This window comes from Hippocampus bargibanti, linkage group LG05 (assembly GCF_051943395.1).
Source record: "Hippocampus bargibanti isolate YZ-2025 linkage group LG05, ASM5194339v1, whole genome shotgun sequence".
NCBI lineage: Eukaryota > Metazoa > Chordata > Actinopteri > Syngnathiformes > Syngnathidae > Hippocampus > Hippocampus bargibanti.
The window spans coordinates 4,011,287-4,028,932 of record NC_142738.1 but is presented as its reverse complement, the minus strand read 5'-3'; the positions used below and the strand labels follow the sequence as shown (position 1 = coordinate 4,028,932).

The window sequence follows — 17,646 nt, the reverse complement described above, 5'->3', positions numbered from 1 at the left end:
TCAATTTGAATACTTGCTACTCTTATTGAGACCGATGTGTGTGTACTGATTAGAAACAATACAAAATGTTATTTTGAAGTGAAACTGGTTTTAGGGGCTGAAATTTCAAAAAAGAAATCGATCACTAAGTCGACTCAGGATGTCCTTAGGAGTGACAAAATGGTGGTTTTGAAACAAAATGGCTGACCGGCATGGTTCCTTCAGACTGTTTTTGTGGGTGTTTTCATGAAAGAAAAAATATACAGTGATACCTTGGCTTATGAACTTAATTGGTTTCCAGACAGTGTGTGTAAGGCGAAAAGTGTGTATCCCAAAAATTAATTTCTCATAGGAAACCATTAAAATGAGAATAATCAGTTCCCAGGTCCCCATAAAACATAATTTTCTACTTTCTAATTTTATAAGCCTTAAAACTACACATACCTTATCAGAATCAGAATCATCTTTATTGCCGAGTATGTAGAACACACAAGGAATTTGTTTCCGGTCGAACACGCTGAACTAGTATCATCATCAAAAAATTGCAAAGAGGCACTATACAGTTCCATTTGGGTTCAAAGAGTTAATGGCTTGGCGGAAGAAGCTGTTTAAATTATTTTTATTTTATGTCTAATAAATGTGCTATGGTATCATAATTAAAAAAAATAAACTGTACTGTATAATAAAGTTGTTTTATTTACCTTTGTGATGGTCGTTGATGGCTTGATGGGATGTAGTGGCCGGTTTCATCGGCATTAAACACTTGATGAGGAACGTAGCCTTCTTCTTCCACCATCTTGAGGAATGATTCCTTGTAGGTGCTTTCTCTGCGATAATTTTATCTAGTTCCTCATCAATTGTGTTATATTTATCTGGGTTGATAGCTTTTTGCATCAATTTTACAGATGGCTTGTGCGGGTTATTTGAAGAGCAAATAGCTAGCTATTTTTGAGGCGGTTTGATGTGAGGCTTCGAGTATGGAATAACCACTCTTAGCTTCAAAAACAAAATGGCCGACCTCCTGTTTCTTCTTCGCCATTGTTTTTTGAGATTTCCTTTTTCAAGAGTCTTCTCCTCATAAAAAATGAATCCGACATTAAGGGGGTAAACTTTCTAAATAAATTGGAAACACCTGCCGTCTGCCCGTCGCAGTCACAGGATGCTTAAACAGAGGCTGCCTATGAGAGAGGAAGTGAGCGCTAAACTCAAAGTACTACAGAGTGCCGTGATGAACAGAGGACCGCTTCAGATCTTACAAGGACCATCGAACTGTGAGTTGTGGCACCCTTCCTTCCAGAGAGCTCTCTTTCCTCCTCATCTCATCAATGCCCTCAGTGTCTTTGGGTACCAAATCAGATTTTGACTCCATTTTGCTCGCTATTTGCTATGTATCTATTAGCTATCTAGCTGGCTGGCTAGCTATCTAGCTGGCTATCTACCGAGCTCGCTAGCTATTTGCAATCTATTTGCTATGTATTTGCTATCTGTTAGCTATCTAGCTGGCTATCTATTAGCGTAATAGCTATCTATGCCAAGACACGGCTTGTTTTTGTACTCTAATTACCAAATTCAACGTAAAACAATTTTCCAACGTATTAGCGCATTACAAAAACTGCACAACACCAAAACCACATTACGGCGATTTTTTTGGGTCATGTTTCTCCGTTTTTTTTTTCAGAGCTCCTCAGCACTGTTTAAAGTGTTGTTTTGATGTGTGTTTTTCTTAATATAGGGTATCGTAATTTTGAAAAGCCCCACACCAACACAATTTATTTATCTATCTAGCTGTCTCGCTATCTATCTATCTTACGACCGGGTTCCGTTCCGACAAAACGATCGTAAGTCGAAATGCATTGAAAATGGGAATAACACAAATAGATCAAGTTAGCTAGCTAGCTAGCTAATAGATAACTAATAGATGCAATAATGGCATTTTTTCGATTGAATATTATTATTATTATTATTATTGATGAGAAGGTTTCTTCAGCCGTCATCTGCCTTTCAAAAAGTACATATGACGGCTGAAGAAACCTTCTCATCGATGGACCACTTCTGTACGATTGAGAGCTTACACCATGGGTGTCAAAGTCATTTTTTTGCCGCGGGCCACATTGTAGTTATGGTTTCCTCTCAAGGGCCGTTATGAATTTGGGGAAGCCATTAGAATGTTTAAATCCCTTCAAATATTACATATAGAGCACACAGCAAATTAATGAATAAATCGTTTTCAAATCTGAAGTCAAGAATATTGACTTGTATTGTGGTTGACATCCAAAAATATGTAATTTTGGCTCAGATCATCAAGGAATTTAACAAGTTTGATTTGCTTTCGCGGGCCGAAAAAAATGATGTGGCGGGCCGGATTTGGCCCGCGGGCCTTGACTTTGACACCTGTGGCTTACACAGACATTATTATTATTATTATTTTGTAGACTCAGAAGAACCGTCGAATGATTCGGTTTACTGACTTGACCCCGTTGGACTCTGAAAATGCTGTTGTATCGGTTCACTGACTCGAGATATCATATCAGATTTAATAGTTTTGACGACGTTAAATTTATGGGGTCACTGAGTTGAGCTGACAGATTTGGATCATTCGGATAGGTCAATGCACTGACTCGAGTGAGCAGACTAACCGTGAACCTCACCATTGGATTCAGTTCATTGAATCAATTCAAAAAATGGCAGCTTTTGTCCGACATCCCCACTTCCTATCCCAAATCTTTTCCTCATCCATCATCTGTCCCTGCTAATCCAGCGAATGGATGCGAGGATCTGGAGCTCATCCCGGTTGACTACAACCCAAGTGGGGGTTGTTCTGGGATGTCACTGGATGCTTGATATGTCTTGTTATGTTTGGTGGCCAACCAGGAGAATTTGTGCCAAGCTGAGCCTATATCAAAGCTTGCGTCACAGGCAGAGGGGGGTGCTTTTCAGCTATCTGCTCTTCAGAGAGCTTCCATGTGTTCACCTGGACTGCTATTCAGAGCGGATAATCACAAAGGATCTGATGAAAAAGATAGAATGCCATCGTCCATCACTGGCTGCTTCCTCCATAGGCTTTGACTACAAGTGGTTTCTGAATTTTAGTCACACCACACTAGAGAATACAGCGTTATCTCAGTTTACAAACCCCTTGGCTTACGAAGTTTTCGGTTTACGAACGTTTATGAAAATTTCACCTTGGCATAAGAACTTTACCTTGTCATACGAACTTTTTTCGTACACTGCCTCAATGAGTGATGTGTCTTTTGCGAACGAGCCCGTTCTTCTAACAACAAAATGGCAGCTGTTTTTGTCCTCTATTCCCTGCCCCCAGTCTTCGGTTAAAGCCACGTGATTGGTCAAGAACGCAGCAGTGAGGGGAGGTGGTTTAAACATTAAAGAGACAGGCAGATGAGAGAGTGACAAAATGGATAGAAAACAGTGACATTTGGATTTGTTTCAACTTTGATCGTTCAAAGGCAGAGTGTAGGCTGCAAGGTTAAAATTCCCAGCAATCAGGCTCCACAAATAACCCGCACAAGCCATCTGTACACTTGATGCAAAAAGCTAGCAACCCAACTAAACAGAACACAATTGATGATGAACGAGATAAAATTATCACAGAGAAAGCACCTACAAGGGATCATTCCTCAAGATGGTGAAAGAAGAAGGCTACGTTCCTCATCAAGTATTTAATGCTGAGGAAACTGGCCACTCCATTCCATCAAGCCATCGACCATCACAAAGGTAAATAAAACGACTTTATTATAAAGTACAGTTTATTTCTTTGATTATAATACCATAGCACATTTATTATACAAAAACAAAGTATATTTTGTGTAGTTTTAAAGCTTGGAAAATTAAAAAGTAGAAAATTATGTTTTATGGGGACCTGGGAACGAATTATTCTCATTTTAATGGTTTCCGATGGGAAATTAATTTTTGGGATACACATTTTTCGCCCTACACCCTCTGTCTGGGAACCAATTAAGTTTGTAAACCAAGGTATCATTGTACGACACAATACAATACTTGGTCCAAAAAGACAATGGTCCTCAACATTCTACTCTGTACGACGCGATCTCGCACAATCCCATAGAAACAAGCGCTTTGTTCCCACACCACGTACGTTTAAGTGTATTGAAATGAAGAGTATGATGAAACGTCAGCGGCGCCGGCTGCCAACGTTTGACCTAAATAGAGACGCGCTAACCTCATTCTGCGCCAGCAACCCGGATCAACTACACGCGCTAATCCTAAAACCACATCTGGGAGCCGAGAAGGCCTCTGTACACCTTTTCCCATCGTGCCGGGACCCAAAAAAATCTATAGTGGGAAGATTTCAACTGGGACTGTTGACTTGTGTAAGATTAACGGTGAGCTTCTGATTCCAGTAGTAGCAGTAGTTTACACAATATTTTACTACACTCGTACGATGTGACTCACTACTGTAAACTAGATGGTACTTTATACCCCCAGAACGCGCCCAAGTACTCTCCTCAACAATACTAGATCTTCTTCTTCTTTTCCTTTCGGCTTTTCCCCTCAGGGGTCGCCACAGCGAATCAATGAAAATTATGTTTTATGGGGACTTGGGAACGGATTATTCTCATTTTAATGGTTTCCTATGGGAAATTAATTTTTGGGATACACACTTTTCACCTTACACATTCTGTCTGGGAACCAATGAAGTTCGTAAGCCAAGGTATAACTATGTTTTTTTTATATTTAGGGGGTTAATTAAGGTCCACTCATATGTGTATTATACAACACGGCATGCTATGGTGTAATATGTGACACATTTTGATAAAACAGAATGATGATGGCGATGACGACGATATATTTTCGAACAGCTATCTTTCTCTGCCACAAATGTTGTCAGTCACCACGGAGCACGAGGCCTCCATTTACATCTGGATTTGTCCGCCTGCCTACTGCCTGCTCCGGGCCCGCCTACCTCCATTACCCGCCTCCCTCCCTCCCATCGTCTCCCTCCACCTCGCCTTCCACGACTCATTGGTCCGCCTGCTCCTCTCTTCTTCTGTCCTACTCGACACCCCCCCTCCATTCCCTCTTCGTTTTCTCCTTCACCACCTTGTTTTCTCCTTCCTCCCTCCACGCTGGACTCATGTCACCCCGAGCGTGCGGATGACTCTCGCCCAGCAGCGAACTAGTTAACGAGCGGCGGCGGATGAGCCCGCGCCCGCTCTCCGGCAGGCAGCGCACCGCCACAGTACGAAGATGGCGTCGGAGGGAGCCAGCGGAGAGCACACTCCTTCCCCGGCGCAGCAGTCCCTGACCGCCGCCGTGCTGGGAAGTGTCGACACGGTAAGACGCCGAGGGGGAGCTTCGCGGAAAACACCTGGGGCTGGTGAAAGCGGAGGCGGGGGTGGTAGAGCGGGTGTGCGGGGGCCCTTAGTCAGAACCAGGGTGAGGAAATGTCGCGCATGAATCAGCGGTGAGTGGCCGCCGGACTCCTCGCGATCATGTCCGGAGGACGACAGGCGTCCGTGTCGCTTCGGCCCAGAAGAACCGAACGAGACAGCCCACCCACTCCGCGAAAGACAACTCCTCACGCGTCGTCGCCGACCGTGACAAAAAATGTCGAGGTTTACATCAGTTCGGGTTCCTTCGTGATGGAGAATTCTTTTGTTCGCCTTCTGACTTCTTATTTACCTTCGTCCAGTTAATGGTAAAGTGACACGTGAAATGGCTTCACCTTGCCATAGCAGCGATGACATTTTGTTCATGTCAAACTAAAAAGCCTTCCGAAAAAAATACCGTGCGGATATGTTGACATGTTAGTTTGTGACATGATGCAGGTCCAATCGGAACTTCTCAGGTTCCCTGGGAAGCTTTGGGACCGAGTGGAGGTGCTATTTCTTCAGTTGGTTGTGACCAGATGCTCCAGCTTTATTTGTTGACACACACCTACTTGCCATGATGCCAAGTCATCAAATACAAATATAGTTCGTGACTGCACTTTGGTAACATTTCCAGGTGTCACTTTGCTACTCGAGTATTTATTTTCTTGACAATTGATCTTTTGCTCCCTAATGCTTGAAAATGTATCCATACGTTGTACTCATTACTTATGGAAATAACAAGTACTTTTACTTTTCTTTAATGTCTTCTTAGGCTTAACACTAGCCTGTGGTGGAGTCTTTTTCCGTCCCATAATGGCAAAAGTACTCCACTCGATAACAAATCACGTCTGCACAAGAAAGGGGTAGTGGAAAACTAATATACAGACGCTCGCCAACTTACGAACATTCGAGTTATAAATAACAGTACGTACAAACATTTTTGTGAGTACACTTCAGTGATAACTCAGCTAACGAACACTTTAGCTCAAAAACCTTTCGCCTTACGAACATTAAATTCACGAGAATATAGTTTTGGCTGACGAACTAGTTCTCAGCGGACGCACCATACCACACAGCGCCACGGTGGCTGGTGGACTAGTTTTCGTCGGATGAACACCAAACCACACGGTCGAACAGCGCCACGGTGGCTGGCAGACTAGTTTTTCACACACCCTTTCTTTGAGACGCCTCAAAATGAAAACCTTGTGTTGCACCCAAAAGCCGCCAGAAGAGGGTGTCCAAGCTCCATATAAGGAATTTATCAGCCTGTGGAAACGGAGGTGGACACAAGAGGTCGCCATTTTGTGCCTCTTTTCTGGTCATTGTTTCTCCCCAATGTTGCCTCGAAATGGCATGGAATAAATTCTTTATTCAATTGCAAACATTTATACTTTCCTCTTCAGAACTATTTAAATCATATTCATAACTGGATGAGTAGCAAGAAAGCATCTTCTCCGAATCTGAAGCCAGTGTTTTGATTCTAGTGCAAGGCAAGACATCCTTGTGTGACGTCACGAACAAGGGGGCGGGAGCTTCTGAAACTCGCCATTTCAGAGGTCATTTTGAAGTAGTTTTGGGACACTCATTTTTATTGGTGTTTTGCATTTGACTAAAAATATCATCTCGTGTTTTGGGTATTTTAGATGCTATAAAACGTTTTTCTGATGTCAGTTAGGAAACAAAAAATGGTGTCGGTTGTCCTTTAACACCCAAATACTATATACACTGTCCATTCTTCTTTGTTGCTGGTGAGGCCATTATATAAATGCGCCACACACCACAACAAATGTGTGAGAAATATCCTCCTTCGACACATTACGGCTTTACCGTTAAATCCCCGATGTGGCAATTGGTCATGAAGAATTTAGTTGCCACATGCGATTGTTTGTCATTTTGTCTGGTTTTCCGGTTATTTCCGTGGTAGCTTCACATGCAGGGAGTGAGTGCCAGTGTGTGGGTTTGAGTGGCGGTATGAGGTGAAGTGGTTAGGGGGGAGGCGGGGCTTTGTGAGGAGACAGAGAGAGAGAGAGGGTGGTTGTGTTCACCAGACACCTTTCTAAATTAGTCTTAATTTCTGTGACTCAGCGGGCATAGCTGGGAGTACCGTGTCAGCCAGCCCCCCCCCCCCCCCCCCCGTCACGTTACGGAGCTCGCTCCACACTTTCGCTTGGTGGCAAGGGGAAAACAGGTGCACCGGCGACGTGGTCGTCGAGCCTCCTCAGTTCACTCTCTTCCGCATCTCCGCCTTCCTACCACCCCAAACGAACCCACCTGCCACCCACCAACACCCTCCTTCTTTGACCCTATCACCGCCATCATGCCTTGGTTAAATTAAGCACTTTGCTCTTTGCTCGCCCCTTGTCACACTCGCTGTCGCTGGTTTAAAGGACAACCGACATCACTTTTTTGTTTCTTAACTGACATCAGAAAAACGTTCTAAATTACGCAAAACACGGAGTATGATATTTTTATTCAAATGCAAAACATCAATAAAAATGAGTGAAAGTGTCCAAAATCTGCAATAAAAATTGAGCTGCGAATTGGCCATTTTCAAAAAGTCCCGCCCCCAGTTTGTGACATCACGCCAAGACGTCTTGCATTGCTGGAGAATCAAAACAATGGTTTCTGATTCGGAGAAGATGCTTTCTTGTTACACATCCAGTTATGAATATGATTCAAATAGTTCTGAAGAAGAAAGCATACATCTTTGCAATCGATTAAAGAATTTATTCCATGCCATTTCGAGGCAACATTGAGGAGAAACGATGACCAGAAAAGAGGCACAAAATGGCGACCTCCTGTGGCCACCTCCGTTTCCACAGGAGGATAAATTCCTTATATGGAGCTTGGACACCCTCTTCTGGCGGCTTTTGGATGCAACACAAGGTTTTCAGACCAAACAATACAGCAAAATACATTGACGTGATGGAAGGACCGCTACAATGCGTCTTATTTTCGATCAGGGGGCGTTCCTTTAGTGATGTCACGTACGGACTAGTCACCAACTCAAAAACAAGACTTCCTGAATATTCAGCGCGAGTCTTAACATGTAAAATATAGCTATATGCGGTGGAATCTTTTTAAAATACGCTCAGTAGAAGTCATTTGAAGCCATTTTACAAATTATGGACATAACTTGTCCGGAGACGTCGGTTGTCCTTTATAATAAAGCGCTAACATGGACAAAAGGCAAATGCTGCCCCCTCATGGAAGGGAAAAAAACATTGTCAAAGGTCTGATCAGCGCCTGATCGGCAACCCCTGCAAGAAAAACCAAAACATGAACAAATTCGGGACTGAACGCTCCACGTCACACTTTTAAATTCCCGAATAAATAGCAGCGAATTCGTTAAGAAGTTTGAAATTAGCATTCCTGAAACCTGCAACCGCATTGTAGAACGACATCGAATATAACATACTCTAAAAACTTCAAGTTGAACGCTACCGGTGTGACAGTGAGCACTGAAATGCTAACGATTTAGATTTCAACACAGGTGACGAACTTGTAAATTATGGGATGCTAGGTTTCCTTCGCCGCCTAATCTCAAATCGTATTCATGTCGGCTAGCCGGCCGACCTGTTGGAAACGGCACCTAAACTGTTTGTAAGTGGAGCGGAAAAAACCTTTTAATTGTCTCAAGAAGTGGTGCGTTCAACCCCGATTACGATCATCCTCACCCGTTAGCCGCTAGGAGCTGTTTAATGACCTAGCTAAACATAATTAGGCTGTAATCGCTGTGAGGTAGGATGAGATAGCGTCTAATTGGACATCTGCAGTGGTGGTGTGGGTGGGGGGTTGGGTTGTCAATGCTCAAATGTGTTTTGCTTCAAGCTAGGTTTTTGATTCTACAGTAGTCTCGTTATATCGATATCGGATATATCGATAGTCCCGGTTATATTGATACTATTTCTATGCACGCACGGAGAAAATTACATGCAAACAGGGTCGGATATATCGATAGTCCCGGTTATATCGATATTTTTGGACTCCCTTGAATATCGATATAACGAGACTTTACTGTATTTATTTTAAATATCCGCTTGTGACTATATCGACGGAAGGTTCAATTTGAAATCAAACACACCCAGCTAATGCTACACTCTTCAATTCTTCAATTTTCCCATATGTCAGATTTTTTTTTTCCAAATTGATACCAATTCCTAAATATGCTGAAATGACAACCGACGCGTCCGGACAAATTGTGTTCATAATTTGTAAAATCACTTCAAATGACTTCTACTGAGCGTATTTTACAAAGATTCCACCGCATATAGCTATATTTTACGTTTTAAGACTCGCGCTGAATATTCAGGAAGTCTTGTTTTTGAGTTGGTGACGATACCTACCGTGACGTCACGGTAGGTATCGTCACTGACCGAGAAAGCGACACACAATGCATTTTGGGTACTTTATTTGTTCTGAAAACTTTGTGTTGATCCGTGTTGATGGCGAAATTAGAAAGAAAACACATAAATAACGCGATGGTGAATCGTTGTGTGTTGCACCAAGACTACTATTTGATACTAGTTGACACATATTCCCAGCAGACAAATCAGCCCATTTCCAATGGAGCTTGGGTGCCATCTTGTGCATTTTCTGGGACGCTACATTGGAATTCTGACGGCTCAAATTGATACTTCTTTAATCAATTGCAAACATTTATGCTTTCCTCTTCAGAACTATTTGAATCATACAGTAAAGTCTCGTTATATCGATATTCAAGGAAGTCCGAAAAAATATCGATATAACCGGGACTATCGATATATCCGACCCTGTTTGCATGTAATTTTCTCCGTGCGTGCATAGAAATAGTATCGATATAACCGGGACTATCGATATATCCGATATCGATATAACGAGACTTTACTGTATTCATAACTGGATAACATAATTCATAACTGGATGAGTAACAAGAAAGCATCTTCTCCGAATCTGAACTCTCCCATTGTTTTGATTCTGGAGCAAGTCAGTTTGTGAAGGAGTATCCTGGCGTGACGTCACGAACAAGGGGGCGGGACTTTCTGAATATCCCCAGTTCCAAGCTCATTTTGTGGCAGTTTTGAGACACTTTAAGTCATTTTTAATGATGTTTTGCATTTGACTAAAAATATCAGCCTGCGTAGTTTTGGGTATTTTAGATGCTATAAAACGTTTTTCTGATGTCAGTTAGGAAACAAAAAAAATTGTGTCGGTTGTCCTTTAAGTTGTCACCTCCGAATTTTACAGCTGGGAAAAAGCCTGACTTTAGCATTTTTTTTTTTTTTTTACTTCAGAAATGCGACTTCAACATGGATAACCTGAGCAAGCCGGAGCTGCTGACGTTACTAAGCATCATGGAAGGCGAACTGGAGGCCCGCGATTTGGTCATCGAGGCCCTCAGGGTGAGTTGGGCTTCATTTATTAACTCATTCACTGCCATTCACAAATTTATTCGGGAATTGAAAATATGACGTAGAGCGCCATTCCCGAATTTATTTTTTTCTTGTTTGGGTGCCGATAAAGTGATGACCATGGCCTCTGGCTATGTTTTTCCCGCTTCCACAAGGGGAAGCGTTTACCTTTTTTCCCATGTTAGCGCTTTGTTCCAGCTTCAGCTGTTGTTGAAGCCCTATATAAACCAATATGTATGTATTGCATTGTATTTTGGACAGCCACCCTCATTTCAAGTTCTGATAACTCCAGACCCATATAGTTTCGGAATTAACTATTTTTGTCTGATGAAAGAAGCGAGCTTAAACTTTAGGAATTAACTCTGCAGTGAATGAGTTAATAACATTTGTCGGGTCTTAGTAATATTGAAGTTGATATTTTTGTGTTTGGAGGGAGAGGGCATTTCTATCTGGTCATTTTCTTGCATTTTATTACATTTAATAAGTTTTGGCTAGCCTTTTTAAATAATTTAGTGCTAACCACATGTAATTTGAACGGCCTTAACAGCCATATAAGAGTAAAAACAAGTTTTTCCACTGTAAATAATAATAAAAAAAATAACAACCAGACTAATATTTACTATTAACTCATTTTTTTTGGCACTGGAGTGGACACATTTTTGCACGTCTGGCAGTGAATGAGTTAAGAAAAACAAAAAAAACAGTCATTGATTTATTAGCCTGTGTATTTTCAAGCCGTCGTATATCTGCAAGTAGGCTCGTTTCAGTAGTGTAGCCTTGGTTTAGTGGTGCGATGATGTCATCCGAGGGTTAGTTAGCTTGTCTAAGTGTTCTAAGTGTCATTTTTTTATTATTATTGTTTGTCAAAATTTGGGCCACAAAGGATTTTTATACCAGGACGCTATGAAATTGCTGCTCTGTTTATTTGTTTATTTACCCACCCATTATTTATTTATTTATTTATTTATTTATTCATTTATTTATCTATCATTTTATTTATTTATTTAGTTGTGCATTTATTTAGTTAATCATATTTTTAGCTAACCACTTATTTATTGATTAATTAATTAATTTATCATTTTTATTTATTTGCATATATTTATTTATTTATTCGACATATATCTGTTTTTGTTTTTGTTTCTTTTTTAATTTTATTTTTGTATTTACAATTCTATTTACCTGCCCAACAGTTTTTACTTCCTGTCTGTATTTATGTATTTATTTATGTATTTTTTCAATTTACTCATCTTAGTCGTCGTTTTGGAGCTTTTTAATTCCCACGAAACTCCTTTTATTGGTTGTTTCTGCCTCCACTTTTATTCAATCGTGTGCACGCGTGCATGGCTATTATTGGATTTGGTGTACTACTTCCTATCTGCTGAGATATCAGCGCGGATTTTTTCAGAAAATTCTATCAAGCCAAGCAAAATTGAACCTGCTGTCTTTTCGGTTTGATTTATTACATTTTTAAATATAGGAAACAAAACAGCAACGGAAAACAGAACTCATTGAAAGATTGACTAGTGTGTTTTTTACAATATGAAAGACCTTCCCTGGTATTTTTTTTCCCAGTCTGAGTTTCTCACTCATTAATTTGGTCTAATGTTTAATTCTTGGTGAAAGTCTGCACTGCTCCCCGGCCAGGTTTTTGTACATTGCGTAACGACTGCGTTTGTTCCGTGGCAGACGTTTAGTCATGCGGTGTGGATACAGGAAATAGGAAAGAAAAGCATCGGTAGCATAGACCCCATCTTGAAAAAAAAGTGTAACCAGTCTTCCGACGTAACGGAGAATGATCCCACATGCTGCCAATGCCAGCGTATCAACGGCGACGATGCACCCAGCACTGATCCGTCGCTCGCTGCCAGGCTCCGTGGGATTAATAAACAGCTTTAGAGCCGCTGATTAATTAGCATGTAGCTGAAGCCACGCTGAGCCGCCGTATCGCGTTTCGTCCGAGCCAAAAGAAAGAAGGCTGTAAGATGATTAGCTCAATAACAATGGTAGCATGTTTTGACCCGCAAAAAAATCACGTGTCGAACCACAAAAACTAAATCCCCATTTGACGCACCAAAAAAATTCGCGTGTTGACCCACAAAAACTAAATCCTGATTTGACGCACACAAAAAAAATCACGTGTTGTCCCACAAAAAAATAAATCACGATTTGACGCACAAAAAAAATCATGAGTTGACCCACAAAAAAAATGAGTTGACCCACAAAAAAAATGAGTTGACCCACAAAAAAATGAGTTCACCCACAAAAAAATTAGTTGACCCACAAAAAAACATGCTTTGACCACAAAAAAATGCACACGTTGACCCACAAAAAATCATTAATTGACACACAAAAAAATCACGAGTTGACACACAGAAAACATCCCATGTTAACCCTCAAAAGAAATCATGAAATGACACAAAAAATCACAAGTTCACCCTTTAAAAAAGAGTTGACCCACAAAAAAACATTAGTTGATGCACAAAAAAAACATTAATCGACCCATAAAAAAATCACGACTGACCAATAAAATAAAAAACAAAAAACAAAAAAAAACAGGTTGACCCACAAAATATAAATCACGATTTGACCCATCCAAAAAGACAACCAAAAAAACGGGTTGACCCACAAAAAATAAATCACGATTTGACGCACAGAAAAATCATGAATTTACCCGCAAAAAAAATCACGTGTCGACCCACAAAAAAAATCACGATTTGGCACAAAAAAAAATCACATGTCGACCCACAAAAAATAAATCAAGATTTGACGCACAGAAAAATCATGAGTTTATCCCCCCAAAAAATTAGTTGACCCACAAAAAACATGCATTGACCAAAAAAAACATGTGTTGACCCACAAAAAAAAATCACGTGTCAACCCACAAAAAATAAATCACGATTTGATGCACAAAAAAATCATGAGATCACCCATAAAAATGAGTTGACCCACAAAAAACATGCATTGACCAAAAAACATGCGTTGACCCACAAAAAAATCACATGTTGACCCACAAAAAAAATCATGGATTGACAACCAAAAAAAATCACAAATTGACCAATAAATAAAAAAATCACGATTTGACCCATCCAAAAAAAATCAGGGTTTGACCCACAAAAAAAAAAACACACAAGTTGACCCACAAAAAAAGCATGCTTCGACCCGCAAAAAAATAAATCACGTGTCGACCCACAAAAAATAAATCACGTGTCAACCCACAAAAAATAAATCACGATTTGATGCACAAAAAAATCATGAGTTGACCTCTCAAAAAAAACATGCATTGACCCACAAAAAACATGCATTAACAAAAAAAACATGCGTTGAACCACAAAAAAAAATCACATGTTGACCCACAAAATAAATCATGAATTGACACAAAAAAATCACGAGTTGACCCATAAAAAATAATGAATTGACCCACCCCCCCAAAAAAATCATGAGTTCACCCCTCAAAAAAAACATGCATTGACCCACAAAAAACATGTATTAACAAAAAAAAAACATGCGTTGAACCACAAAAAAAAATCACATGTTGACCCACAAAATAAATCATGAATTGACACAAAAAAATCACGAGTTGACCCATAAAAAATAATGAATTGACCCAAAAAAATCAACAGTTGACAGACAAAAAAAACAACAACTCCCCATCGAATTTAAATCGTGTGTCCGAGACGGGGTTGGGCATGGCTAAATTGTCAAGAAAAATAAATCGTTTACTCATTGTGTGTGTGCGTGCGTGAACGTGAGATCTTAGCATGCGGTGAAATTTGATAACTTGGCCGTGAACCACACTTTCAGTTTAAGTAAGAATAGAATGTTGCTATGAAAGCTTTGAGTAGCATTGCGGGTGGGTGGCTGACCGTGACGGGAGCTCTGAATTCCCGGAACGTGGATCCCCGTGGGGTCACGTGGATCCTCGTGGGGTCACGTGGTCCGCCATATGACAAGGCTGCTGTCAGCGGCGGGCCTATACATGCTCGGGACAACGCAACGTAACATAACACATGCCTCGGGTGGCGTGACGTTAGCAGCCTGCATCTCGCTATTTCAGGCACGTCCTGTTGCTGGGCTTCTCCGACGTTTACCCTCAGCCCACGCCACTTCCTTCATCGTCTAGTTTTTTTTTTCTTTCTGCCTTTTGCTCCTACATCAGCCATGTTTAGTAATTGTGTCATTGCTCGTTACGCTGTCTATTAGACTGGAGTGTAAGGCTTTGATGGAGGTGGTTGCCGTGGAAACTCTTCACGAATGCACTTGTTAAAGAACAACCGACGTCACTTTTTTGTTTCTTAACTGACATCAGAAAAACGTTTTATAGCATCTAAAATACCCAAAACACGCAGTATGATATTTTTATTCAAATGCAAAACACCAATAAAAATGACTTGAAGTGTCCAAAATCTGCAAAAAATTGAGCTGCGAATTGGGCATTTTCAGAAAGTCCCGCCCCCAGTTCGTGACGTCATTCCCAAGCTTTGCTGGAGAATCAAAACAATGGCTTCAGATTCGGAGAAGATGCTTTCTCGTTACACATCCAGTTATGAACATGATTCAAATAGTTCTGAAGAGGAAAGCATACATGTTTGCAATCGATTAAATAATTTATTCCGTGCCATTTTGAGGCAACATTGAGGGGAAATGTCTCACCCAAAAAGAGGCACAAAATGGCGACCTCCCGTGGCCACCTCCGTTTCCACAGGCTGATGAATTCTTTATATGGAGCTTGGACGCCCTCTTCTGGCAGCTTTTGGGTGCAACATGAGGTTTTCAGACCAAACAAGTACAGCAAAATACATTGACCTGATGGTAGGACTGCTACAATGTGTGTTTTCGGTCAGGGGCGTTCCTTTAGTGACGTCGCGTACGGACTGTATATGTGTGTGTGTGTGTGTGTGTGTGTGTGTTTAACTAGCCTAGTTAAAAATGACGTTAATGGCAAAAATTCAAAACAGTGTGTCTGTTGTGTCATCGGGCTAGTTGTTGTCATCATCTCGTATGTCTACAATTGACTTGTTGCTACTTAGCATGCGTTAGGGGGCTACTAAGATTTAAATAACTCGACTCGATGTAACATAACGACATCCACCTCTCCAGAAAGACAAACTTTGCGATCATGTGACTTCCTATGATTTCAGCGATAACATTTTCCACTGTCGGGTGTTTTATTTCATTGTGAGAAAAGGCATGAAATAATTAGCATCCATTATGCTAGCTGTTGCGAGCTAAGCACGCACACAAATAAACGCAATGATACACAATCACTATGCGGCTCTCATTGGTGGGCTGCCTAGCAACTACCCTCTACCTGGACCCTCTTCCGCTGGCTTTCTGCCTCGTGTTTCACCACCACCCACTAATATTCCACTCGGGAACAAACCTGAAAAGACCCCGTGTGTCAATCTGTGCCCCACCACCCCTCTCCCACACACTCCGCCTCCATTTCCGGAAGCCTCCGGAAAGTCTACCCCCCCCCCCTCTCTTCTTTTCCAAGTGCTGTCAGTTGAAGGCTTCTCGTGGCTCCCACAGGGGTAGTGGGGGGAATTGTGTCTGAGTGCTCGTATGGATGCATGCATGATGCATTTCGGGTTTTTTTCACTGCAAAAATACACTTTTATTATGCCAAATGCATGTTTTTCACTTCACTCTGTCGGTGTCTGGCAGCAACTGAACTGACTCAGATTGAGGACAGGATTGACCCTTGGTAGGTAGTGTTCGAAATATGTCTATGTAAGCTCTCAGTGGTACAGGAGTAGTCCATCGATGAAAAGGATTCTTCAGCCGTCATCTGTACTTCTTTAAAAGTGTGGGACGTTTCGCTCCTCATCCGAAAAGCTTCGTCAGCTAACTAAAATTTTGCTGGTAACCAGTTGATGATTTTAGTTCTCTTACGAAGCTTTTCAGATGAGGAACGAAACATCTGACACCTTGAAAGAAGTACAGGTAATGGCTGAAGATACCTTTTTCATCGATAGCGTTCGAGATGTTTAAAAAATAAAATATGTGTTTTTATGCGATGCTGGCGTGTGGTGGAGTATACCAAGTGAAACTCACTTCATACTGTTCTGAAAAGCACCTTGAGTTGCCCTTTTTTGTTTTTTGCTAATGAGATATGCTACTTTCAGGAATTATTTTGAACTGATCAAGATATCTTTACCACACATGGAAAATGTAAGCATAAAGAGTTTTAGGGTTAGGATGGATTAATGTTATTTCCATTTATTTTGATGTGAACCATTGCCTTGGTTTACAAACATAAAAAAAAAGGCCCACAGAACAAATTCAGTTCATCATCCCAGTTTCATAGTAGATGCCGTCAATGTTTAAATAAAGATACTAGTCCATTGTAATCAGTTTATTTAAACCTTGTGATCAGTGATTGGAGATTATCACGTGAAGCCTCGTGCCGTTTATGCGTGTTGATTTTGCATCGGTGATGAAGAGGAAGGATTGGCGAAGAGCAGAGCGGAAGTAGGTCAGAGCCAACGTCCCTTTTCTCCCGTCTAATCTTCTCCGCTTGCAACACTTCCTCCTCCTTCATTCTTCCACTCATATCCAGGCCAATCTTTCGATCGTCATCATCTCTTCCAATTGGGAATCAAACTTCAGCGTTCACTCAACCTGGAAGTAACACAAATAGACAAAAAGCTAGCTAGATAGCTCAAATAGTCAAAAAGCTAGCTAGCTATCTCGCTAGCTTTTTGTCTATTTGAGTATGTATTGCATTGTATTTTGGACAGCCACCCTCATTTCAATCTCATATAACTCCAGATCCATATAATTTAGGAATTATCTCATTTTTTTCTGATGAAAGAACGTAATCTTACGTTTCTTATGCTGCATTGAATGTTACAGTAAAATTGAGTTTTAGGACTACATAAACATTCAATACAGTGTTAGAAAACTTACTCTTCTTTTCTCAGAAA

General features: G+C 40.9%; 1 protein-coding gene across 1 annotated transcript in view; it reads left to right on the top strand.

Annotated features, from left to right (window-relative positions):
* Positions 1-4,652: 4,652 nt before the first annotated feature.
* cttnbp2 (cortactin binding protein 2) overlaps positions 4,653-17,646 on the top strand; it is a 49,393-nt gene continuing 36,399 nt past the window's right edge. The window contains exons 1-2 of the mRNA XM_088995853.1: positions 4,653-5,292; positions 10,604-10,711. Coding sequence (XP_088851979.1) covers positions 5,206-5,292; positions 10,604-10,711 — 195 coding nt within the window. The 5' untranslated portion in view covers positions 4,653-5,205. The remainder of the gene's footprint in view (positions 5,293-10,603; positions 10,712-17,646) is intronic.